This window comes from Balaenoptera musculus, chromosome 4 (assembly GCF_009873245.2).
Source record: "Balaenoptera musculus isolate JJ_BM4_2016_0621 chromosome 4, mBalMus1.pri.v3, whole genome shotgun sequence".
NCBI classification, from domain to species: Eukaryota; Metazoa; Chordata; class Mammalia; order Artiodactyla; family Balaenopteridae; genus Balaenoptera; species Balaenoptera musculus.
This window is the reverse complement of record NC_045788.1, coordinates 131,447,587-131,474,512: the sequence shown is the minus strand read 5'-3', so window position 1 is coordinate 131,474,512 and position 26,926 is coordinate 131,447,587. Positions and strand designations below refer to the sequence as shown.

The 26,926-nt window shown below is 42.8% G+C and overlaps 1 protein-coding gene across 3 annotated transcripts in view; it reads left to right on the top strand.

Annotated features, from left to right (window-relative positions):
* TIAM1 (TIAM Rac1 associated GEF 1) overlaps window positions 1–26,926 on the top strand; it is a 391,451-nt gene that overhangs the window by 186,820 nt on the left and 177,705 nt on the right. The window contains exon 1 of one of the 3 annotated variants that reach the window (XM_036850151.1): window positions 4,144–4,305. The exons of 1 other annotated variant lie outside the window; for it this stretch is intronic. In XM_036850151.1, the coding sequence (XP_036706046.1) occupies window positions 4,152–4,305 (154 nt within the window). In that variant the 5' untranslated portion in view covers window positions 4,144–4,151. Of the gene's footprint in view, window positions 1–4,143; window positions 4,306–26,926 lie in introns of those variants that run through there. One more of the 3 variants, XM_036850154.1, reaches the window with a different exon arrangement.

The window sequence follows — 26,926 nt, the reverse complement described above, 5'->3', positions numbered from 1 at the left end:
ATTCAACTGACAAAGGGAAGGAGAGAAGTTTAACCCTTTGTGGCTTTCTTCCCCACATACCAAATGTTGTTTCCCAACAGGTATTAATTGAGTGAGTAAGTAATTATAATTAATTATGTCTGTTGAGCTAGCCCTTGTGTAATATCCATTTACAGTATAAATACCATATAAGGGCGTCGTGGCTTGTAGTTTTTTTCAAAATTATTTTTTTCTTTTTTAAACATTTTAATTTATATTTTTCAAAAGGAAGGAGACACAAACTTTATATCTGCAAATAATTCTAAGCCTTTCAATAGTGAAATACTAAGCTGATTGAATCAGATTGTGGAAATTTGAGAGTCTACAGAAATAGGAAGAATAATGCTGGATGACTTTTAATATAAGTGAAAATAAACATTTTGGAAATATATTCCAAATTTTTGGAGTAGTGACATGGTGGTGTTGGTCTAGCACCATTACTTAGTAAAGGCTTTTGAAAACATTTACAGTGGACATTAGCGTATGAAAAACTTCTTACCCAACATGAAACTAAAAATAATAAAAATAAAATAGAGCATTATAAATTATGGAGGAAGTTTAATTTTGCTCATTCCTAGGAAAAAAAGAAAAACATTTTAGTTTTAAATTAAACATGCTGTGTTCGGTGCCTATCTTATCTACTTAAATGTTGAATTATGCTATTATGGTGCCATTTAAATTTGGAAAACAGTATATATTTTGAAGACCTGAAATCAGACCTATAAAATGAGGAGGCTAGCTTTTAATCTTTTTTTTTTTTTTTCCCATATGGTAGTGCGTGATTATTTTTGTAACTTGTTTCACTTAACATCGTCCCCAGGTTTATCCTGATGGTGGGTAATTGTTAAAAACAAAAGTCAGTTGTGCGCCCTCTACTGGTTGCATTTCTCTGGAACAGAAATACTGTACGTTCATGCCTAAGTTCATTTCTTTTGGTCCGGCTCATAACTGCGGTCGCTTTTTCTTTTCCTAAATTCATATGACTTTTTAAAAGCAAAATGAGTGGCATCAGAAACCTCAGGTTAAGAAGCTGGTAACTTAAGGAGGGCTCAAGTGTCTTCCTTAACGCCAATTTGTCAAGTGGTGTTTGGAGGGGACCCACAGCTTGGCACTCTTCCTTCTGTTATAGGAGTAAGCGCTTTGGTGCACAGAGACGTCCCACTGTGAGGCTGGTGGCCGCTGCTTGGGGACCTCTTGGGTTCTGATCTTGACGGGCTTTCACCTGTGTCAGGTCTTTGGCAATCTGTCAGCCACTGAATGAAACCAGCAGGTTTTATATGCGCTCACAGGTCACTCAGACTCTTGAACTCAGGGTGCCCTGCGGATTCCCCCAGAAGCAAGTATAGGGGACTCTTTATTTCCTGGCCTGAGAGGTGAGCAATAAAGTGGGGTACTCCTTCAGTTTAATCCCACATGCATTTATTGAGAACCTACTATCTGTTAGGTTTCAAGGGGGATTCAAGATGAAAAAACCCACTGCCCCTGCCTGGCCACCCCGCCCCCCCCCAGCAACAGCAAAACGCTTTCTTATTCAAGAAAGAAAAAAAAAATATGGCATTCCAGTTAAAAGAAATACTAATTAGGTAATGATGAGACCAGAAAAACCTGTAGAAAAGACGTCTCCACTTTGTAAGTCCTTCACCCTGACCGGTAAACTTTGTGATGCTTGCATTCTTTTTCCTGTAAGTGATTTGTAACTTGCTTTTCGATAAGCTGTAATGAGATTAAATGTCCTGCCTGTTCTCAATGGAGTGTCTCCTGCTAATGACTGTCAATAGAGAAATGACTGGTGTGTCCGGGATAAGCCTGACCCTGTGTATCTTTCACATCTCTTTCACTTTGCACACCATGCCTCCTTCCCCAACCATGCAGTGATTCTAAAGCTGATACTCTGGCTTTCCATCCTCTTCCTCCCAACCCCTTCTTGATTATCATCATCCAAATTCAACACAAGTTGTTGGCTTAGTGAGCTGCATGGACCTGAGGCTGTGCCCCAAGCCAGTAAACTGCTTTACTGATTGTGACCCCAGTGCCCAGTTTCTTCTGAGCCTACATAGATGGTCCTCAGCCATCAGATGCTGCACAGTGGAAATGAAGGAGAAATGCTATGCTGTATTTTCATAAGTCCCAGGAGAGTCTTTTTATAATGTTGATGGTCATAGATGGAATAAGTCAATTAATCGACAGTTGATAGTGAAACCTCTCTGTGAGAGTTTCTCACTAGCCGCTTTGGCATCTTAGGCTACATAACTCTTTGCTGTAGGAGGCTTTCCTGTGCTTTTTAAGACGGATAGCAACATCCCTGACTTTTACCGATTAGATGCTAATAGCACCCCCAAGTCGTGACAACCAAGAATGTCTCCAGATATTGCTACGTATTCCCTGGGGGCACAGTCACCTCCTGTTAAGGACCACTGCTCTATCCAAACACTCTCTTCTTTTTTCATTCTGCTCCTTCAGAAGTCTTCATGAGCATTCTTTTGTTTGTTTGCTTCATTCATTTATCAAATAGTTATTAAATTTCTACTTATGCTAGCCTCTCTGCAAGGTACTGGGAATATAAAGATGAACTAGGCATCTACTTCTTATTCAATTTTGAACAGATCATGGTTTTTACCATTTTGATTTTTATCATGATTATCTTGAAGGTTCCCTTTTCTGAGTATTGCTCCCAGCCTGTAATAACTCTGGCAGGCCCTTGAGCAATTAGGACTTCTTTAATGATGAATGCTGTGTTTCTATTTCTGTAGGCTGTTTGTTTGAAAAAAGCCCCTTGCAATGCGGGTCAGTATCCTTGGCTTTTGACACAGCTATTAACCTTGTAAAGTGATAGTGCTGTATTAATCTATCAATTTCATCCATGAATGCTTCAACTCTTTCAGATAGGGCCTCTTGCTTGTCATTCCAGATATCCTATTTTCTTATACTGTGATTTCTTTCATTCTCTTTAACCAGCCACCTGAGGCTTCATTTAATGTGTAGTCCTTTTAAGTTTTACTTAATTTAACTTCTGTTTGGGAAATAAAGAGCAAGCCCAGCCGAAGGATACTCATTGGATTGCTTTCGGGTGTACTTTGTTAGCATGTGTCCTTTAGAATTTTTAGAAACTGATATAAAAATTGCTCATGGGAAATCAAATTTATAGCAGTTATATTTCAAAGAGGAGGAAAAGGGGGATGCATTTCAGGGAGGTGTTTACAGATGACTTCAACAAGATTGGTAATTTTAATTTTTTATGTTGCATGGTTCATTATATTATTTTCAAATATATTTTTGTATATCTGAAATATTTTGTAATAAGCTTTAAAGGAAAGATAGCCAGCTGAAAGGTGTTTTTTAAAAATAAATTTTTTTATTTTATTATTTTATTTATTGTTTCTGGCTGCATTGGGTCATCGTTGCTGCATGCGGGCTTTCTCTAGTTGCGGCGAGCGGGGGCTACTCTTTGCGGTGCGCAGGCTTCGCATTGTGGTGGCTTCTCTTGTTGTGGAGCACGGGCTCTAGGCATGTGAGCTTCAGTAGTTGTGGCACGTGGGCTCAGTAGTTGTGGCTCGTCGGCTCTAGAGCGCAGGCTCAGTAGTTGCGGCGCACGGGCTTAGTTGCTCCGCAGCGTGTGGGATCTTACCCGACCAGGGCTCGAACCTGTGTGCCCTGCACCGGCAGGTGGATTCTCAACCACTGCGCCACCAGGGAAGCCCTGAAAGGTGTTTTTTGTTTTTTGTTTTTGTTTGTTTGTTTTCTTTTTTCCCTGTCCTCCACTGTTTTAAACTAGATGTTCAGGAATTAGGTCTCCACTTGCTGAAGCGCTCACATTCCTGCGGGGGAAGAGGGGGTGCTGAGCAGTTATTGAAGATTTATAGCCACTTAAATCCGGTAAGGGGCACTGCTTTCTTGCCATGTGCTATCGAAAAATAATTTGACAAGAACTTAGGCTTTCTGCAGGGCGACGAGGTTCATCTGTAAAATGGTTAAAACCTGTTAGGAATTAATTTCCCCTAAGGATGGGAGGAGCTGAGAGCAGGGGAGTTTGCTGCGTTGCCCGCTCCAAAGGGGAGAATTAAACTGGAGGAGGCGGAGAGGAGAGAGGTGACGGTGGGCGGGGAGGAGCCACAAACCCTCTCCAACACACCCAAATGACCAGATTCATCATAGCACGAAACTTCACAAGTTACGCCCACTCCCACTGCCAGAAGCCGGGGGAAGGCTGCTGTTTCCTCATTTCTGTTGCTGGAAGTTTGAGAGATGGGAAGCAAGACGGGAGCAGCGTGTGCGCCTTGCTGAGCAGTGGTGAGCTTGAATTTAAAAACCCTTTCTTTTCACCGGCAAATTTCTTTGTGTTGGGTGGTGTGGGCCAGCCTCGGAGGGTGGCTCTGGGCTAGGAGAGGCGGGATGAGAGCCCCGGGTTCTGCAGCTGCCGCGCGGGGACCTGTGCGCCCCGAGCCCCCCGCCCGGGGCCGGCGAGCCGCGACTCCACGCTGCCCTGGGGCTGCCCAGCGACGCCACCCATGTAAGTTTTAGCGTCAGGGAAAAGGGGTTCGGGCTTCGAAAGCGCTTCACTTGCCTTCTGTAACCAGGGACCGCGCACAGAGTCCGGGATCTGGAAGGAGACTGTGGGATCATGTTACCCACCAAAGATGCCCCCTGTCCCCGCAGGTCCTGCTGCGCGTTCAGTAATTACAGCTCAGTGTCTCTGAAAATGAACCCCGTGAAAGTCTTGGGATTTAAGTGACAGAAACTTCCAAAGGAATATCTGAAGCTGTGGCACCCAGCAGGCTCCTGGATGGGAGTTCTGGAGTGAGGCATCCATCGGAAGTCTCGGTTTCTCGTTAATTTTGTGTCTGATTTAAGTGAGTTCAGCTCAAGGCTTCCTGGCTATTGAGGTGTTATCTGTTTATGTGGATCTTTTTTTTTTTTTGAAAAAATGTTAGTTTTTCGGTGGCAGCTGGTTTGTCTTTAGATTGATTGCCTAAGTCAATTTCGGTTGGGAAGGGGAGAGGAAGTTTGGGTGGAGGGTGGTACTGGGATTGGGATGATTGCAAGAGACACTTCGTATGTCTCAGCAAACGATGAACTTGGCCAAGTGCAAACATTCTTTAGGTTTTATTTCGAGGCCCTCAGGAGCTTTCCTTTGACATGTGTGGTGTTTACTCACTGCAGAGGGAGTTAGATGGAGGCTTTAGGGTTAACTATTATCTGTGTCATCTATTTCATATCTGATCAGCAGGTTAGTACAGAGCTGTGGGAGCTGTGTGTGTGTGTGTGTGTGTGTGTGTGTTTTGTAAGCTAATGCTTTGTAAGAATTTTTAGAGAATTGTCTTACTTTTAGGGCCAGAAAAGAAGGTGAATAAATGTGTGGATCTCACTACATTTGTAGAAAACCAAATTTTATTTTACAAATGTTTCTCCCAGTTCTGGGGTGGGTGCGATTAGGTGGATGTTAGTAGCTGATTCTGTCATTCTTCTAATACCAGAACGGAAGAACCTGGCTTTCCCAGCCCACCTTCCACTTGAACTTCGGGGCTCAGGGGACAGCTGTGGCCACAGTTTTACATAGTTTGCTTTCACCCTTCAGCTTCCCTGAGGTTTATGATACAGAAGTAAAATGAAATTACTTTTCAACCAGTCTAGATATGTCCCAGGGAAGAACAACAGGTTGCATGGTCCAGGCTGTCACAGCTGCTGGAGCCCTGCTTTCTAGCTTGCTATGGGCTCAAGAAGAACATGCAGGTAGATATGAACTTGCTGTTGATTCCTCCTGCCTCCCAAGGAACCTTTAGCAACTCACTCAACAGCAAAGACAACCAGAATGGATCTGGTGATAGTTCTGGTTAAACTGACTAATAGACCCTTGTTGGTGGAGTTTTATGGAACAGTAATCCTCCGCTGGAGAAAGGGGAATATATTATTCATAAAGGTTTCTAGACACTGTCATGTGGGACTGCTGGGGGACATCATCACGCAGACATTTGAAATTAGGTTAATTCTACTATATGACCTTGCAGGTGTTACAACTTCTGTATCATTTGTTTTCTTATGGTTCCTTTACCTCTCCCATAAATAACCTGGTTTGGCTCTGGCTATTTGAATTTTTTTTTTTTTTTTTAATTTATTGCCGGTTCAATTTGTTCAACAGAAATAGGACCGTTAAGACGATCTTGGTTTAGTAGCTAGTTTTGTTTTTGTTTTTTTAAATGGGAATTTTCCCATTTCATTTAAAAATTTATTGGTATAAAGTTACACATAATATTCTTTCATAATATTTTTAAAGACTATAGCATCTGTAGAAATGTTTCCTTTTTCATTTTTGGCATTGGTTATTTGTGCCTTTTTTCTCTTTTCTTCTTGATCAGCCTTGCTAAAGTATTATCAGTTTTATTGGTCTTTTGAAAGACCCAACTTTGGTTTTGTTTGTATTTTAAATGAAGCATAAACAAACACTACTTCTTTTAAATTTACATGCATTTAAAAAATTCTGCCCTGTGGAACTCTGTCAAAAAAGATTTTAAGATCCTTTAAAACTAAGTAACTGAGTCTACTAGTTGTATGGAAGAAGACATTATATATTTATCTTTATGTGTTTTTGACATAATGTTTTTTAGTTTTATGAAAACATACCTTGTATTCTTGAGTATTACACACGTTGGATCAAATTGTTGTAAGGTGGGTTTTGTATATTCACTGGGACACACCCTGCAAAATTGTTTTAGAAACATCTAACTAGAACTTACACAAGACTTACTGGTAATTTAATGTGAATTGGAGGTGCTTTCAACCCGCTTAACAATACAGGTTAACTTTGTACTGAGGCACAGCAAATTTGCTGTAATGACTGAGGAAGAATGTTTCATTTTGGTTCATATTTAATGCATGAGCCTTGGCATTTTGGTTTTCTCAGAAAATCTTTCTGAGTATGTGGCAGTATAAGAACAAGAACTTCGGAGTCAGAGGAGCTGGATTTGAATTCCTGCTCTGTCACGTTTAGCTGAGTGGCCCCGGGAAAATTACCTAACCTCTCTGAGCCTGCATTTCCCCTACTGTGAGATGGAAATAATGAAAACTGCTTTGGGGGTGCTGCTGTGAGATTTCTATATGAGTTTTCATGTAAGGTACCTGTCTCGTGGTTTGGCACAAAGTAGACACTTATTAAATTGTAGTACATTGAGTATTTTCCTCTCCTACCCTTTTCCAATACTGTAGTTCTCTCAGTGCCTTCCTTCAAGGTTATTGCAACAGAATAAAACAATAACGCTTCTATCATTTGTTTTTTCTTCATTATGGGGAGATGGAATTACCAGGGGCACTTTCCATGTTTTCAGTATTTTCATCTTATCCTAGATGATTGGTGGTAAACTGGCTGTATATTTTTTTTCCCCTCCACTTTTAATCTTATCTTCCTGGGATCATTGTTATTTTTTCCTTCAGTTCATCTCACCTCCTTGAGGGTCTCACTTCTCTGTTCTTATTTCCTCTATCCCTCCCTCTCTCCCTCTTTCCCTCCCTCCCTTTCCTTTCTTCCCTCCTTTTTTTTTTTTTTTTTTTTTTGCTGTCTTTAGGGTACAAATGAAATGGGTACAAAGCTCAAAACTTGGCAGAAACTGGTTTGTAAGTTAGTGGGGTTGCTTCTTTAAAGGCAAAGTGTGTTTAGTTACTCCAGAATTTAACTGGGAGGTAGACGGGGCTGGTGATCACCGTATCGATTTTGTATTGCCGCTGCATTTTCCTAGAATATTTTTCCTAAGCTTGCAGTTCCTCTGTGCTTTGGGGGGAAGTGTGGATTGTTGGATGCTACGGCTGATCTCATAACCAAGAAGGGAAAGGAAGAACACAGGGTGGAGGAGGTCGGCTGGTTAATATTCCTGCACAAAGGATTATAGCATTATTGAAGTCACCAAACTTTAGCTGTTTGCTCCGTGGGGTTTCTCCACTAAAAAGATCCTGGGGAATATATGGCATAATTAGTTAAGATTTATTTAGGCATCCAGTGTTGCAAAGTGCTGAACAGGGCACAGGAAGGGATTGTGATCTGGGAAAAGGCTTTATGGTGTGGTGCCAACATCATTTGCTGTTCTGCCCAAGGAGTGAGTCTTGGTTTACATTTTGTGGAGTGAATTGGCCTCTGCCATGGAGTTATTTTCCAAGACAGCAGATTGATTAACTAACTACCCTTGGTCTGGCCTGTCCGCTGTGACCCCGAGCACTGACTAACAGCACCGGAGCTGCTGTTTGTTTTAGCTGGTGTTTTTATGAGGATGGAGAACAAGAGGGCCCATAGTCTTCCTTAGTGTTTTACAACATCGCTTCCCCAGTTTATTTTGATTCTCTTGCTTGAACACAAAGTATGAGCATGGTGTTCATTGGTAAAACTTTTGGGGGAGAGGTCATCACTTTTGGAAAGCTGTATTTTTTAATGGTTCGGGATGGATTTGTGAGATCTTGGACTAGATCATAGAGCCTCATGTGATACCTTGGAATCATACGCTTTAGTGTTTGAGAATTCTGACTTTCATAAATTATGAGATTTGGGTGGGCAAAAATAAGCATGGCCAAAGTGCTTTCTACAAAGCCTTAGTGGAATAAGGGCCTGGTAAATGCTTTGACTATTAAAATATGAATACTAAATAACTGATTTATTTAGTGTCTACAACATATGAGGTACTTTTCCTGTATTATCTCATTAAGGTTTCAGAGGAGGAGCTTGCAACCTCTAGAGGAATATAAAAAATGAGCACAAAACCCATTCTTTACCTGTGTCTGCTCTTGTAGGTAGAACCCCAGTGGACTGAGGCCCACCTTTCTAGACCCGAAGGCCAGGAGGAGGAGGAGGGTTGGTACCATGGGGTGTGATGCTCTGTATCCTAGCCTCTCACCTAGAACGTGTGCTGCCCCTGCGGATGGCACGTCTGGAGATCTCGAGAAGCCTCTTCTGTTTGGGGATGGGGTAAGTGGGGTGTTTGCTGAAGGCTGGGACATGAAGAGTCAAGCTTTTGAAGACCTTCTTGTCTTACGATCCTGCCCGAATCCTCCTGTTCCGGGACAATAGGAGGTTCATTATTTGTGACTGTTGTTTCGGTGGGAAGAGGGGTTCTGATTCTACCCAGTCAGAATCTGAGGCTTTGAAACTGATTTTCCGGGAACCTTCTGATGCGGGGTCCCTTTCTTCTTGGGTCATTTGCATGGACAGGCCAGTCTTTCGGGCTTGATGAGGAGGGGGTAGGGGTGCACCCCAAGTCAGGGCCACCGTGAGCTGGGTGGGTCTGCCCCTTGTGACCCTTCACCCCTGTGCACTGATTCCTTACGCCTTGAGTCATGAGGAAGAAGACTCCCGTTGGTTCTCAGATTCTATTATTTTAGAGACTTTCCAGGGTAATCTTCCTACCTTTGTTTTCCTGGCTTTTCCTTTGCCTGCCCTCATGACACCAGAAAAGGGGAAAAAGGAATCAATTTGGACAGCAGCAGGGGAAGCTTGGTATCGGAACGGGCTTTTTCTGGGCTGTTGGACATGAGATCATGTTACTTTTAACAGAGAGGGTGAGCCTCCATCTAAACTTCATCTAAACTGGGAAGTGGGTGTGGTTACAGTGGAATATTTCACGTGGGTGTCACTGCTATGCTCAGATGGGAAGTCATCATTGCATGAGAGGCAAGGGGCTTCCCGCTGGAAGGATCCTATGGTAAAGGAACACGATGTGCGGGCACTCGGAGAAAAGAAATCTGCTCCAGAGACCCCTTTCCTACTTCCTGTGTGTGGCATGAGGCTCTTTCTTCTAGGCAAACCCAGCAAAAAGGGACTTGTGCTCTTCAGTTCCTTCTGCCACGTGGGGACCGTGACGTGTGCCCTGAGCAGCCCCCCTCTACTTCACTGGGAGAGGATGATTTAGACCAAAAGGGGCTTTATAACTACACAGAGTTGTACTTACTCTTTTCAAGTTTGCCTTCCTCCCATGAACAAAGCCACTCAAGCCTTGTTAGTAGGTACATTATGCTGTATTACTTAACATGTATCAGATTTTGGTCCTATGCTAGTTGATCCAGGATTTGAACAAAAGATGTGACTACCGATTTGATGGAGAGGGTAAATCACAGATGCTTCCTGAGGCATGAGCCCTGCAATTAAAAAAAAATTGTTTTTTTAAACTGTATTAAGAACCCAACATGCGATCTACCGTCTGATCAGATTTTTAAATGTACAATACAGTATTAGCAATAGGTACAGTATCTTACAGCGAGTCTCTAGAACCTACCCATCTGGCGTAACTGAAATTTAATACCTGTTGATTAGCACCTCCCCATTCCCCCTCCCTCCAGCCCCTGGCAACCACCATTCTGTCCTTTGCTTTCATGAGTTTGACTATTTTAGATACCTCATATAAGTGGAATCACGCAACATTTGTCTTTCTGAGACTGGCTTATTTCACACAGCATAATGTTCTTAGGGTTCATCCATGCTGTCACATATGGCAGGATTTCCTTCTTTTTGAAGGCTGAATAATATTCTGGAGTGTGTGCATGCACGCATGTGCATGTGCTCACGTGTGCACACATGTATACCACCTTTTTGTCCCCTCATTCCTCCATCGATGGACATTTAGGTGGTTTCCCCATTTTGGCTACTGTGAATAATGCAGCAATGAACAGTGCTAATATCTTTTTGAGATCCTGCTTTTATTTCTTTTGGGTAAATACCCAGATGTGGGATTGCTGGATCATATGGTAGTTCTGTTTTTAACTTCCTTCTGTGAGGGCTGCACGCTTTCGCATTCTAATCCCTGTAGTTTGTAGTTTCCCACCAGCATCGCAGGCCTGCTTTGCGGGTCTTGGTGACCTGTTCTTCCTGTCTTACCTGTTCTCCTGGCCGCCTGAATCCAGACTGGCAGGTTTAGCCACGCCTTTCTCTGTCTGCACATGGCAGCCTGGAGACCTCTCGCTCTATTGTCATAATTGGGTTATTGGGTTTTTTTTAAGGGGTAAAAATAATATAAAGGATAATAATACAATAATGATAAAAACGATTAACCCCTTGAGCGCATGCCATCTGTGCTCTGTCCCCATCCTTTCAGATCCATGTTATCTTTCATGCATATAAGCTTCCCCCACGTGCTTTCACCCCACCAGACAGCAACCCCTTCTCTTTGTTGGCCAGCTGGCCTCAGGGTTTGATTCCCCTTTGACTGGAATCCTTGTACCCCTGGGGCAGTCCTTAGCCAGGGCTGACCATCAGGAGGGCACAGGTATTTCAGGACAACTCTGAGGTTTCCCCTGTCCTGTCTCCAAAGAGCCCCTGTGGCTTCCTTCTCCTACTCCCCAAACTGGTTTTCTCTGGAAATGTTTCTAATAAGTAACTTAAACAGGAATTCTCATCTGTGGCTTAAGTAACTTGTCCAAGTAACAGCGTTAGAAGCGGGTGGAGCTAGGATTTGAATCCCGGTCGCCTGACTCCAGGGGCTGTGCTCTTAACCAGAACGCTTCCGTGTGTCTCTCCAAGGCAGGACTACTCATCCTTTTCTGTTTATTTGCCTCATCGTGGATTATAATGACTGCCATGGGGTGTTTTGTAAATGCTTGCTTGATGAGTGGCTGAACGACCCGGCTGACCTTTGCACTGTCCCCAAACAGCCTTACTGAGTCCTGTCTCTGGGCAGGTGTCCACTGGGTCTTCTCCTGGAGTGACTTTCCCCCAGCTGTCTTTCAGAGTCAGCTCAAGCCCACCTCCTCCTTGCTGCCTTTCCAGCCTGTTGCAGCCCAGAGTCATTTTTTCCCCCTCGAACCAGTATTATTTGTCAGATGTTGCCTTTTCTATCTTCTCTCCTCCCAACCCGACTGTAAATCCTTGAGTGCTGCGACGGTGCCCAGAACCACACAGTAAGCGTTTGGTGATTTGATTCTTTGGGGATTAATCAAAACCCGGTCCAAGCTGTCCAAAGAAATGCCACGGTTGTTTCTGGGTTCTATGAATGAAGGGAAATCATGAGGTCAAGGGACAAAAATTGAAAAAATGAAATAAGCGAGGCGGCAAATCTAAAAATTGTTAGACCATTTTTGGGTAAGCCCGTGTGCGCGTCTTCACGCTGCAGCTGTTCAAGCTGAATCACAGGGTGGATGGATGGGTCATCTCTTGGCTTCAAGCACGGTGGCTAGCCATCTTTCCCCCTGAGGGAATTGAAGCAGATTTATGTGATGAATAATGTGGATTCTCTTCCACTTCTTGGGATGTGGTTTGACAAACTTTATGAAAATAGTAGGTGAAGCATGTCAAGTGTCTTCTTTTCCCCCCATTTGAAAAATAACCGTGATGTCCCTCAGTAGAGTCTGTGTGTTGGATTTGAGCTGGTGGCCAGCCTCACCGTCCACAGGGACCTCTCCTCTTTGGCCAACTGGGCGTGCCCCCATCGTGAGGTCCTGGAAAGAAGGCTGGGCTAGAACTGAAGATGCCCAGGAGAAGAGACCACGTACATGAGCACTTACTGTGTGCCTGGGATTCTGCTCGGTGCTGTCAACAGAGTCTGTGATCGAACCTCACCACCACCTCGGACGTGCTGTCCTTCCCAAGTCCAGCTTATGGAACCCACGTGACTTCACCAAATTCACACCAGATGCGGTGCCCCTGGATTTGAACTGGGTTTTATCTGACTTATATATCCATGAACACTCTCATACATCTTGACCTGCCATTCTAGATATAGACAGAGGTGTATTGGTGAGGATTCTAGAATTCTGAGACTCCTGGGTTTGTTTCTGATCTCTACCTTTTCTACCTTAGCCAATTCCTCTTAGCACTTCACCGTTCATGAATTTGGTAAAGGCAATATTGCCCGAAATACCATGTTTAGCTAGGACTTTTTGGGGGTGAGTTGTGTAATATTTGAAAAATATTACAAAATTACTGCAAAATTAGGGAGCTGATTTTATTTTTAGATGCCTACCCACAGGTGAAACATATCAAGCCCATTCCTTGCACACCCTCAGGAAAGTTAAATAGTTTCAGCCTTCTTTTTAAGAAGAAGGAACCTCTCCGGCCAGACTGAGGACTTTCTTGTCACTTACTCTGTAGCACATGCAGCCTGGGGTGTCCTTGCCTTGGGTATGATGCAGCAGGATGCCCTGGATTCTTTGGTCGTCCTGTCCCTCTCCTGCCCACATTGCATAAACATTGGCATGGCAGGGACAGATGGCCACTCCGGGGGCTCCTTTGATGTCACATTTGGTTGCCTGGGTAGGGGGTAGGGGTGGTTGCCGCCAGTCTCCGTGGGAGGAGAGGCTGACTGGGAAATACCCACTTGACAGTGGGTAAACAAAAGCTTAGCTCCGGAAGAGCTGGGTGCCCTGATACGTGTGCGGGCTGGGCTGCAATGGAGTCAGGTTTACATAAGTGTGTTTAGCTTGGGAAGAAGCCAGTCAGCGCAAAACACAGGCTTTTCCCTCTGCTCCTAATTGATGCTCCGTGGAGTTCGGTTTTATTATGAGAATGTGAATGGACTGGGGTGGGGAAGAGAGAGATGGGACTGCAGATAATTACTTTCAGAGCTAGAAAAAAAATTCATTCCAGAGGCCTGGGTTATCTTTGCTGGAGGTGCAGGTGAAAGTGTCTGAAATCCCAGGAGAGTTGAGATAGAGCGGTGGGGACTGTGTTATCAGTGGGCCCCTTTGCTGGTCCAACAGCATCAATCTGTGTAATGGGGACCGAAGGCTTTGATAGAAATGGGAAACGTGGTAATGAAGAACCCCCAGACAGGGAGGGCATGAGGGAGCAGAATCACGCCTGGAAGAAAAATCAAGGGCTGACAGTCTGTGACAATCAAATAGTTTGTGGTTTTAGCTTTAGAAGGAACACTGGAGGTAATTGCAATTGCCTGCATGCAAACCAAGCATGGAGTTCCATCCAAGTGGAAAAGGCAAAAGCCGCAAGGGTTGATTGAAAGCTTTTCCTAGTCCAGCCTCTGGGTAATAACTGTTGCTATTTACTTCTCTAATACATTTACAAACCAAATTGAGATAATGTATTCAAGTTAACAGATTGACATCTAGTTACTAGGCTTCATACTGATTGGGAGGGGGAGGGGGGTTAGTTTATTTATTCGTTCATTCCACAAGTCACTCATTGGGTGGCTCTGGGTACTGTCCTTGGAGGTGTCCTCGGGTGATTCAGTGAGGTGTGAGCGATTCAGTGAGGTGTGAGCGCAGCTCACATGCCCTCAAGGAGCTTATAGTGTAGAAGGCGAGAAAAGATAACTCCATGGGAAAGTTAGTAGGGGGCCAACTAAGAGAGATATCGTCTAGAATTTTGGTACATTTGAAGGGTCGGGACATTTGTCATTCAATGGTGAAATGATTGGGAAAATCATTAATAATAATATTAATACTAATTTCTCTTGTTTATTAAGTATTTGCTCTCTGCCTGGCACAGTTTTAAATGCTTAACATGGACTAACACATTTAATCTTCCCAATGACCCAATTGAACTATTATCATTCCAGCTTTACAGGTGAGGAAAGTGAGGCAGAGAGCCATAAGGGTGACACAGCGGTGCACAGTTAAGTCCAGGTAGACACGTGGGCAGTTTGCATGCCCAACTCCCCCAGGCCTCTGTGGTTCTTCCCAATTCTGATTTTCCTGTGTCGCTGGGACAGTCAGTACATCTTCAGTGTTTCTTTCTGTCTAAGAATCGGCAGCAAACAACCAATATGGGTGCTTAGCTTCTGCTCCACTCTTTTAAATATTTAGAGGAATCTAGTTTGTGTGGATGCCTGATGGGCCATTCAGTCATGAAAAGATCTAACCTGCTGACTTTTTAGATCCTTGGAGGGCGATTTTAATTATCATATAAATAGCATGAATATGAACATGGGACTTTTATTACTCAGTTCCTTGGTGGTGGTTCCACTGTCAGTGTTGATACTGCTAGAAATTATCTCCTGCTAGGGCACAGTGAGTTTTCTTTTTTGGCGAATGGTCATTTTTATTTTTTTAAAAACTTAAGTGAGGGAGGTAAATAAACTCAGTCATTTGTGGTGAAACAAAATGATTATCATTATTTGCTAGTGTTTATTCAATAAAATATGAGAAGAACACTGGGCTAGAAGTGAAGAGACCCAAGTTTTCTTGACTTGAGCTCTTCCTAACCCTTGGACATTTGGTGAGCCAGTTGCTTGGGTCAGGAAATTATATCCTTGGGGTCCTTGTGACGTACAGAAGTTTCTCTCTATATGGTAAACCTGTAATAGGGGTATAATGTATCAAGACTCAACTTTTAGCTTGATATTACTGCGTTGTTTATTTAAACATGTTGTTTTAGACCCGGATGCTGCAGCTGAATTTTATGTTTTTGGTGTTGTATTTAAAATATTGTGTTATCTTCTGGTTGTGATTTCTTTTCTTCCTTCCTTCCTTCCTTCCTTCCTTCCTTCCTTCCTTCCTTCCTTCCTTCCTTCCTTCCTTCCTCCCTCCCTCCCTCCCTTCCTCCCTCCCTCCCTTCCTTCCTTCCTCCCTCCCTTCCTTCCTTCCTTCCTTCCTTCCTTTCCTTTTTTATTCCAGGAGTAGGGGGTTTCATATAGGATGGAAATGTAAACTAAAGAAGAGATTGGATCTGGAAGTAATTTTCAACAGTGGAGAAATTAACCAAAATGGGGAAACACACCATTTTGTTGCTAGATAAAGGGAACATAGGAGTGCATACTTGCTTTCTCCGAGTAATCAGATACATTATACATGGATTACTTTTTCATTGGGACTTTATGGTTTAAAAGAAAGCAAAAAGCAGATCTGAATATTAAATATTTCCATCTTTTCAAGAACACATCAAGTTGGCATTTAAACTTGGATTGCCTGCCTCTTATTTCTACAATTTGAAATCAGTTGAAATCCTGCAAGTGGGGGCATTAGTTCAGGTGACCCCTGTCAGTTTATCCACCTGGCCTCCTCTCTGGTCCTTTTTTTAACTCACAAATGGGAGTGGGTGTGAAAGCCCAGGAATACTTTGAATGTGGTAGGATACAGGATGTGGGAAATTTGTCTGCAAAATGTCAGCCTTGAGTAGACATTTTGTAAATGTCTACATTTATAAAATGGAAGGCCTTCTGAACTGTCTTGTGATTCGATTTGAGTTTTTAGAGCTGGTGTGGTACGGTCGAGGATTTCCGTCCTGAGTAGTATGGTTGCGTGGGAATTCATTTTGATTTTAGAAATTGAGAATGAATCTTGACTTCAGGAATCGTTGAGAAGTGGTTTCTACTGGTGTTTCATGTCCTACACGTTTGGGCTCTTGGATACCATCTTTGCTCATGTTTCCCCTGAGAGGTGCTGTGGCTGGTAGGCCTTTGAGCCGTGAGGGCCTTAGGGCCTGCAGTCTGTGTTTGGAGGTGGTAAGCTCCTCTTTTCTAAAGAGATGGATCTCTCTGACTTAAAATGCCCACCTTTCTCTGGTTTTTGCTTAATAGTATGTGGATTTTGACATAGTTGATTGAATGCATGCTTACTTTTCTAATTTGTTTCTATACCTGTGTCCAGGGACTTTTATGAATCTTTGTCTGGAAATTTGTCATAATCTTGGTTGAATACTTGGTGGAATGTTCAGATGCATTTACCAGTTAGCAGTTGTTTTTAGCACCTACTGTGTGCCTTACTTAGTGAGAGGCTCATGGAATTCAGGCATGGATGGATATTTCAGGTACGGTGGATCCCGCAACAGAACTCAGGAGCTGGTGGTACCAGTTGGGGAAAATGGACTAAGTGTAATGGAATTGACAAGGAAGCCCCACAGAGAGATGTTATTAATAGGGACAAAAGAAAATATTCAAAACTTGTATGACGTTTCAGAGTTTATAATCCATTTGAAGTGCTTGAAAAAACCATAGTGTTGGAAATGAATTCATGTGTGTATAAAACTAAAACCAGACTTCTTTGACAAATTTAACTTCTCAAAATTATTCTTAGAAAGAGGGACTTTCTTCGAGAGTGTGAAGCCTATTTTGTCTTCAACTCACTAAGGTTGTGCTTTACATTTCTCTCTCTTTAAGATGCTATTAAAAACGTACAAGCATCCACACAAAACCCTGCACACGGATGTCTATAGCAGCTTTATTCATAGTTGCCAGAACTTGGAAGCAACCAAGATGTCCTTCAGTAGGTGAATGCATAAATAAACTGTGGAACATCCAGACGATGGAATATTATTCAAGGCTAAAAACTATCTTTCAAGTCATGAAAAGACATGGAGGAAACTTAAATGCATGTTACCAAGTGAAAGAAGATAATCTAAGAAAGTTACATACTGCATGACTCCAACCATATGACATGCTGGAAAAAGGCAAAACTGGGGTGGGGGGGCGGGGGGCAAGGATGAATAGGCAGAGCACAGGATTTTTTCTTTTTAATTTTATTTATTTATTTATTTATTTATTTATTTATGGCTGCGTTGGGTCTTCGTTGCTGCGTGTGGGCTTTCTCTAGTTGCAGCAAGTGGGGGCTACTCTTCGTTGCAGTTCGTGGGCTCATTGTGGTGGCTTCTCTTGTTGTGGAGCGTGGGCTCAGTAGTTGTGGCACAGGGGCTCAGTAGTTGTGGCTCATGGGCTCTAGAGCACAAGTTCTGTAGTTGTGGCTCATGGGCTTAGTTGCTCCACAGCGTGTGGGATCTTCCCAGACCAGGGCTCGAACCTGTGTCCCCTGCATTAGCAGGCAGATTCTTAACCACTGCGCCACCAGGGAAGTCCTGAAGGATGCAGTTTTTGATGAACTGATTCCTTGGGTCGATTCCATGTGAGCCAGTCTTCCCTGCGTGGGGCATGGTGAGGGAGGAGCTGGGCTTGATAGTATTTGAAAGTGCTGTAGTCTGGGGACCGGAAATGGCCCAATCCTGCCTTGATCCTGTTACCTTTCTGCCAGGGGTTGCTATGTGCACAGGGCACATTAACATGGAACTGAGTGAGTTCAAAGGTTTTTCCAGAAGTTTACATCAGCGTTTCTCCTTGCAGGTTGCCTTTTACTTTTTTGAAGTCATCATTCATGTCTTCAACAAATATTTATGGAGCCCTTCACTTAGGGCCATGCACACTTCCACATTGTGAGGGTACCGGAGTGAGCAAGACGCAGAAGAATCTCTGCACGCGTGTGTAGACATTCTGGGGGCGGAAGATAGGCAGTGATGAAGTAGTTAAAACGTGGAGTGTGTTGGAAGGTGATCACTGCGGTGGAGAACCAGGGAGCTAGGAAGGGAGCTAGGAAGTGCTGGGAGTTTGAACTTTTAAATAAGGGGGTTAGGGGATTGCATGGGTGACTTCGAAACAAAGATGGCAAGGGGTTAAGGGAGTGAGATCTTCTGTTAACAGACGGGGAGTGATCCAGGTAGAGGGGCTGAGGTTGGGCCTGGCATGTTGGAGGCCACTGGGACCTGACTGGAGAGAGCAAGGGGGAGACTCCAGGAGGTGAGTGTGGTCAGGGGAGGGGGCAGTAGGAGGGAGGCCTTTGGAGGATGGTGGGTGGGAGACATGATCTGACTGAGGTTTTAATAGGATCCTTCTACCTGCAGTGTTGAGAGTAAGCCAGGCAGCCTTCTCCTTCTCACCCTTGTGGCCAGTAATCCTCATGTCTGAGCAGTGATTTGACTTTGTTATGGCTCCCGCAGCCCTGATCCCACTGGTGCTATTGGGTCTCTATTAGTAAGTTTTTTGTTTGTTTGTTTGTTTGTTTGTTTTTGACTTCTCTAGGTGCAAATCTCTTTCTTTATAGCTGATGAGGAAAAGGACTTCCATCATGCCAGGGTAGGTAGCTGACGAGTTCCATAAGGAGTTCAAGAGTGCTCGAGAAATGCTCCAAGATCATTTAGGGTTCTCTGCAGTCAGATGTTTCATTTACCTTCAAAACAGAAAAATCCTCCTCTTCTTTTGCTCTGAGAGCCCCTTTCTTGTCTGTAATCAGGTTCGAATCTCTTTTCCACTCCACACACCCCATTTTGGTTCAGTCTGATCATGTTTTGGTTCTAAGAAAAGTGAACCATTTGTCATATGTGTTACCTTCTCATGATGGCCTGAACATAGCTGGAGGATAGCCGAGCCTTTCAAAAATCCCTTCCTAAATATTTTGGTATCTGACCCTCGTTAGCCCATTTTAAGTGGCGTGTGGTAAACTTGTCCACAGATGTTAGTTTACCAGTGTACTTTGAACAGAATAATAATAACTTTCACATCTGGTCCCCTTTTCATCTAGGGATCTTAAACCCCAAGTGCACATTAATTAAACCTCACATCAATGGAAGGTGGGGAAGGGATGGAAGGGGATGGCTTTAATCACCACTGCAAAGAACTTAGAGGGACAGCCTCTGGGCCCAACACAATAAGAGGGATTTTGCATTTCACGAATGCCTTTCATCTAGCATCTTAAATCCTTGGCAAGTATTACCTGGTGGGTAGTGTATTATCATGCACGTCAACAGGGAGAGGGCTATAGGGACTGGCCCTAGTTTTTCAGTACTATCATTTCAGAGGACTTCTTTTTTTCCTAGTTCATGGGTCCTTATGGCTTATTATGGATTTTCTGGAATCTCATAGTGTGGACTGAAGCATGGTAGAGTTGACAGATAAGGTTGTTTGATTCTCTTTCCATCTTTTTGGTTTGGTATTCCGATAGGTAGGGAGTTCCTTTTTCAATGTCAGATGCCTTCCAAGTTGGTAATGGATAATTCTCATGTAGGGGCCTGGGACGTCTCTCTCACCTTAACCCTGTTTCTCCAGAAAGTTTCCCAAGTGAGTTGGGTCAACAGAAAGGCAGGAGAGAGCCATGTCTTTCTCCAGAAGAAGCTGCTTGAGTTCATTCCTGATAAATGAGGGCATTGGTTTAAAAAATGGAACAGAACAAAAAAATACAAATGGGAGGATGTTATGGTCATGTCATTGATGGATGGAGAATTCAACTGCTAACCTGTGGGAGGGAAGTGAAGGATCTGGCTCTTGCCAGGATCAGAGTGTTTATATGCACAGCCACAGTCCTTCTGCAGTCAGAGCCAGGGGTCATTCCACAAGGGGACGCTGCATGGCAGTTGGGAAAGGCAAACGTTGGCAGCACACGGGAATGGTGTGAGATACACAGTTTGCAGAGAGATGGGCTTCTATATTTTATTTTATTTTATTTTGATGTTTTAAAATTGAAATATAGTCAGTTTACAATGTTGTATTAATTTCTGCTGTACAGCAAAGTCATTCAGTTATATATATATATATATATATATATATGCATGCATGCATTCGTTTTTTAAAAATATTCTTTTCCATTATGGTTTTTCAGAGGATACTGAATATAGTTCTCTGTGCTGTACAGTAGGACCTTGTTGTTTCTCCATTCCATATATAACAGCTTACATCTGCTCACCCCAGCCTCCCAACCCCCTCCCCCTTGGCAACCACCAGTCTCTTCTCTATGTCTGTGAGTCTGTTTCTGTTTTGTAGATAGGTTCATTTGTGCCATATTTTACATCCCACATATAAGTGATATCATATGGTATTTGTCTTTCTCTTTCTGACTTCATTTAGTATGATAATCTCTAGTTCCATCTATGTTGCTGCAAATGGCATTATTTCATTCTTTTTATGGCTGAGTAATATTCTGTTGTGTATACTTTATCCATTCCTCTGTCAGTGGACATTTAGGTTGTTTCCATGTCTTGGCTACTGTAAATAGTGCTGCTATGAACATAGGGGTGCATGTATCTTTTTGGATTAGAGTTTTGTCTGGATATATTGGACTTCTTTATTTTAAATAGAGTCTTCAGCTTTATTTTTAAAAATTCCCAAATGCCAATATAAAGTATGTTATTGGTTTTATAATGTAATATTGCCTTATTTAGAGTTGCATGTGGAAATAAACAATATAATGGACAAATGTTGAGAAGTATGGGTTCTTTGAATGTCTCCTCCATGTGACACCTCCAGCCCACTGATTCCTGGTTTCCTTCCATCTTTATGACCTAAAAGGTAGAAAGAGATCCATATTTCCACAGGTAAAAGATAAACGTGTGTATTATTTTAGATGAAGGCCCTTCTGAGTCAATTCCAAAAGCACACCCTCAGAACGTGTGTTTCCATGGCTGTCAACGAGTACTGTTGAACTGTCAAAAATACTTGTGTTCTTTCCTTAATTGTTGTAGTGTTGGTGTGTTTGTTTACCTTGGTGGAACAGTAAAGGAAAGATCATCTGTTCTTATGTGGTGGGATTTCCTTGTGCTCTGGGAGCTCTAGTTGGTGAGGACATTACTGGAATGTTCCTTAAATACATAAATAATTTCTGCAAAGAAATGACTTAGAAATCCACTTGGTTGTTTGGAAGCCAAAACAAGCAAACATCTTTGCCTTCTGCATGAATGTCAGACTTTCAAGTTGGATAGCTAATGTTTGCTCATGGCCATGTCAAGGACCCTGTAGACGGAATCCTAGAATTCTGAGGTAGCTATCCGAAAGGTAGAGACAGAAAAAAAGGCTAAGAGCAGCAGACAGAATAAAAATCATAGTTCTACCACTTACTAGCTGTGTGACCTTGGATAAGTCACTTAAACTCTCTGTGTTTTGGAGTCTTCATTTATAAATTGTGGGTAAGTATTTTCCTTCTAGAACTGTTAAGAAGATTAATATATTTCTCCAGTGTCTGAGTTATGGTCGGTCCCCCCCAAACTGTCAGCTTTATTGTTGTTGTCATCATTTCTCTGCTCTTAGGCTGGAGTCAAATGAGTGATATTGGGGTTTTTAAAAGATTTCTCTTTTTTTCTCCTACTAAACCTTTGTTGGATTTAACCATTTCTAAGCCAGTTCTCTCAGTTTCCTGCCTGTGGAGCTCCATTAACTGCAGTAGGTGGACATCATGAAATGATTGATTGACATGATTATCCGGCCCTTGTTTTCTGTTTCCTCTCCTGATGTGTCAATAGCACTACTTTTCATGGCTTCTGTATGACTAGTCTGTGTTTCTTAACTTTGGCTGTGAAGGTCAGAAGTGCACCTAGTAATTTCCCATGAACTTCACCAGCGAATCCCTGTTTCCTGAAGAAAAATTTGGCTACCTGCTTCCTGGCTGAGGGGCTCGTGCCTGAGCTATGTGGGAGGACCAGTGAGCCACACTTTGCTCTAATTATCAGTGACTGCTTACCACCGTCATGGAAGTAGAAATAGAGGCGTACGTGTTATATACAAGTAATTTTAAAAATTCATTTGGTTTGGGACATGCAATTGAACAGTGACCAGTTCAGTAGCTGGACTAGAGAACCTAGTGTGGGATGGATATTGCAGGTGGAGATTCATCGGGGGCAGCTCCTGTCTCAGTGTAGCAGAGGTGACAGGAATGTCATTGCGTAGTGACAAAGAGAAAGGCAGTGACAGCAATAGAAGTACATCTAGGAGAGGGCAGGGTGTTGAGGCTACGAGTGTGGATTCAGGAGCTATACTGCCTGGGTGGGGAACCAGCTCTGTCACAGATCACTGGAGTGACTGTGGGCAAATTACAGTCATCTCGGGGCTTCAGTTCCTTCCCCTGTAAGATGGGGGACAATGGTACCCACCTCATCAAGTTATCGCAAATAGTCAATGGATTAACATGTGTCAGGACTTAGAGGAGTGCCCAGCACTGGCACATCTCCAGTAAATGTGAGCTAGAACTGCCCTCTACATCGTGATGAGGCAGATGGAATACATGAGTGTGAGTGATGGGCTCTGGTCGGGGAGGGGAAGAGGAAGCAAGGAAGATTTGAGAGAAGTTGAACTCCAAGCTAGCCTTTTCTTTCTCTTTTGTATATAATATTTTAAAATGATCATGCACCTTCATTATAGGAAAGTCGGAATATATAGACAAGCAAAAAGAGAACAATCAAAACTACCCCTTGGCCTGCTTCCAGTGGTACCCACTATTAACATGTAGCATATTTCCTTCTAGACTTCTTTTTTCCTTCTCTGCTGAGTTGGATTTTGAAAGATGTCAGGGAGGGTTAATGTTTTCCTACACTTAATTCCATCAATTTGGTTACATCAGTGTGTTATATAAGGAGCAATTTTTACTTGCTTTTAAAATTCTGTCATGAAATATTTCAAAAACACAGAATAGCATGGAGAGGGCAGTGTCTAGATTGGGCTCAAATCATGTGGAGAAGACTGCAGTCTTAGGAAGGGGGAGGTGAAGGCCGACTAAACTTACTGAGTGTCCCCTTAGGTCTGTCCCTGCATTGGGCTTTTCAGGCAGGTGACTTCCTGTATCCCTACAGTAACCATCTGAGGTCAGTCCCCACCCCCCCAACCCCCTTTTTGATCCTGTAACTAAGGAGGCTTTCAGAGGTTGAAGGATTCGCCCACCATAGCACGTGAATCAGCGTAGAGCTGGAAGTGTCGTGAGCTTGATACCACCTAACCTGAATGATGTTTCCTCTTCACAACTGCCTCAGGGCCCCCTCACTCAACCATCTTTGCCCTTCTTATGTTGTGAATTTTTTTTTGACAAATTATATTTGGAAGCATACAGTGAACAAAATTGAGCTGATTTTTTTGTGGTAAAATATATATAACAAAAGATTTACCATTTTAAACATTTTTAAATGAACAATTCAGCCAAATTAAGTATATTCATGACGTTATGCAACCTTTACCACTGTCTTTTTCCAGAGCTTTTCGTCATCCCAAACAGAAACTCTGTACCCATTAAGCAATAACATCCCCACCTCCAACTTCTATTTTACATTCTGTCTCTACAAATTTGCTTATTCCAGATAGGCAATTCTTCACGTAAGTGGAATACTTGTTCTTTTGTGACTGGTCTATTTTACTTAGCATAATGCTTTCAAGGTTCATTCCTGTCGTAGCATGTATCAGAAATTCATTTCTTTTCATTGACTGAATAGTATTTCATTACGTATACATACTACATTTTGTTTATCCGTTCATCTGCCAGTGGACATGTATGTTTCCACCTTTTGGCTATTGTGAATAGTGTAGCTATGAACATTGGTCATAGAACTCAATGAGAACAACAACAACAAAACAACCCAATTTAAAAAATGGACAAATAGACATTTCCCCAAAGAAGATACACATATGACCAATAAGCACATGAAAAGATGCTCAGCGTCATTAGTCATTAGGGAAATGCATATCAAAACCGCAATGAGATCACTGCCCACCCACTGGAATAGCTATAATAAAAAAAGGAAAATATCAAGTGTTGGTGAACATGTGGAGAAATTGGAACCCTTGTACATTGCTGTTGAGAATGCAAAATGGTGCAGCTACTGTGGAAAAGAGTTTGATGGTTCCTCAAATTGTTAAGCATAAAATTACCATATGACTCAGCGATTCCACTCCTAGGTATGTGCCCCGAAGAATTGAAAACAGGGACTCAAACAGATACTTGTATACCAATTGAGCTAATTTTGAATGTGCATTATTATTATTGTTTATCAATTCGCCTTTCCTAAAGATGATTTACTTATGTTGCCATCTGGGCATTTAGCATGTAGAGCAGCAGAAATTAGAGCTCCAGAAAAAAACCCCACCTACACAATACAAAGCCACGTTAGTTGAAACTGAAGCCGTAGAGACACAAAAAGTTTGGTTCAACCACGGAGGCCAGCTTGTAATGTCAAGACACAAAGGGAACGTTTTGAAGGAGAATCCAGGCTGAATCAGATTTCTTCTGTCTAATAACATTGTCAAGATAATGATAAAATAATGTCAAGAAGATTTATCTACAGAACTTTTTTCTTCTAGTCTCAGAGCCCCAAAGATTTATTTCCCAAGTATTAAATTTTCTTGGTTGTACCATGATGAAATTGGCAGGTCTTGCTAATCAGAGTTGGAATAGAAAATCTACTTAGAACATTTGTTTTGAGTTCTTGGGTAGTTATTCCATATCTGTAGAGTTGAGTCTCTTGACCACCTATTAACCACTGATAATTTATCCTGAACTTAAAGCCTTAGGGGGTGTATCAAAATATTCACACTTGAATACTTGTTATTCTGGAAATTCACTTTGAATTATAGAACGAAATACTCTCTCTGCAAAGACCTGGGAGCTGTAACCACCCAAATTGTTGTTTAACTCCACCCTGCAGCCCTTCCATTAGTTCTGTGACTGGGCATTAACCTAAAGAAAGATACCTTTTTTCTGAAATCCTCTCTTGAGCTGGGTCAGTGGTTACTTGTTTTAGTTTCTCTGCTGGGTGGGAGCTGCTTAAGAATAGGAATATGTAATATAGTTGTCTGATTAAGTTGGCACAGGTAGTCTGTCCTAAAATTACAAAGTAACAGCCGAATCAAGCACAGTCTTTTTTTTTTTTCTTTTTAATTCATTGATTTTTAATATATTCACAGAATTGTGCAATAATCAACACAATTTTTAGAGTGTTTAAATTACCCCCATCCCTCAAAACCCATGTACCCATTAATTGTCACTCCCCACCCTTACCCCCGCACTCCAGCTCTAAGAAATCATTAATTTACTCTATTTTTTTTTCTATAGATTTTTCTATCCTGGATATTTTATACAAATGGAATCATATAATATGTGGTCTTTTGTAACTGGCTTCTCTCATTTAGCATAATGTTTGCCCATGTTGTAGTATGTAGCCTAATTTCATTCCTTTTTATTGATGAATAATATGTCAATATATGGGTATACCACATTTTGTTTATCCATCCATCAATTGATGGACATTTGGGTTGTCCCTTATTAGGTACATGATTTACAGATATATTTTTCCCATTCTGTGGGTTGTTCAAGCACAGTCTTTCAAGTGCTGTCAACCCACTTGAAATCCAGAATGTGGAGAGGCTCGAGCCAGTGGGATTTGAGAAGCTCTTCTCCCTGCCCAAGTTCTGAACCAACTGGGAAAGACAGAGGAGTCAGCAGGTGGAGACCAAAAGGTCAGCTTCGTTACTGATAGATGTGGGACTGGAGGTTGTGGCTTAGGAGTAGGGCAACAGTAAGATTCTTGAAATCCTTACCTGGAAGAATTAGATGGACTTGCCCACCTATGCAGACCTAGCCCTGGACAATAGTAGGTGGCCCCCGTACTAAAATTACCTTCTAAACTCACCTGCCACATGATCCAGAGCGGGTCAGACCTTGGGTTCTCCGTGGGCCTGGGCGATCCCAAAGAGAGGGGGAAGAGAGAGGCTTGAGCTAGGCATGCGGGGGTCATTTTCCCAAACTCGGTGAGTGACCCTGCCCACCCCCCTCCCAAACCCCCCCAGCAGTCCAAGTGGTCAGCGAAGCCAGGGAGTTTTCTTTGCTTTAATGTACGTGGATCTTCCCCAGGGAAGGAAACCTCAGGCCTGGGGACGTGGCACACATGTTCCATCAGTCTGAATGCTATCATAGTTCCAAAACACAATTATTTTATCACCTTTGATCTGATAAAAGCAAACCACTTAGAGTCTTGATTCATTTTCAGTGAGAGGGCTGATTCTGCCCCAACCATAGGGCGAGAAGAAGGCCACGTTTGTGTGTGTGTGTGTTTTAAATAAATTTATTTATTTTTGGCTGCATTGGGTCTTCGTTGCTGCATGCAGGCTTTCTCTAGTTGCGGTGAGGGGGGCTACTCTTCGTTGCAGTGCGCGGGCTTCTCATTGCGATGGCTTCTCTTGTTGTGGAGCACGGGCTCTAGGTGCACGGGCTTCAGTAGTTGTAGCACATGGGCTCAGTAGTTGTGGCTCACGGGCTCAGTAGTTGTGGCTCACGGGCTCTAGAGCACAGACTCACTAGTTGTGGTGCACGGACTTACTTGCTCCGCAGCATGTGGGATCTTCCCAGACCAGGGCTCGAACCTGTGTCCCCTGCATTGGCAGGTGGATTCTTAACCACTGAGCCACCAGGGAAGTCCCACGTTTTTGTCTTAATAGACATTCAGGTGTTTACTCCCCATAAAATGCTCCCCTTTGTGAAATGCGGACACCCC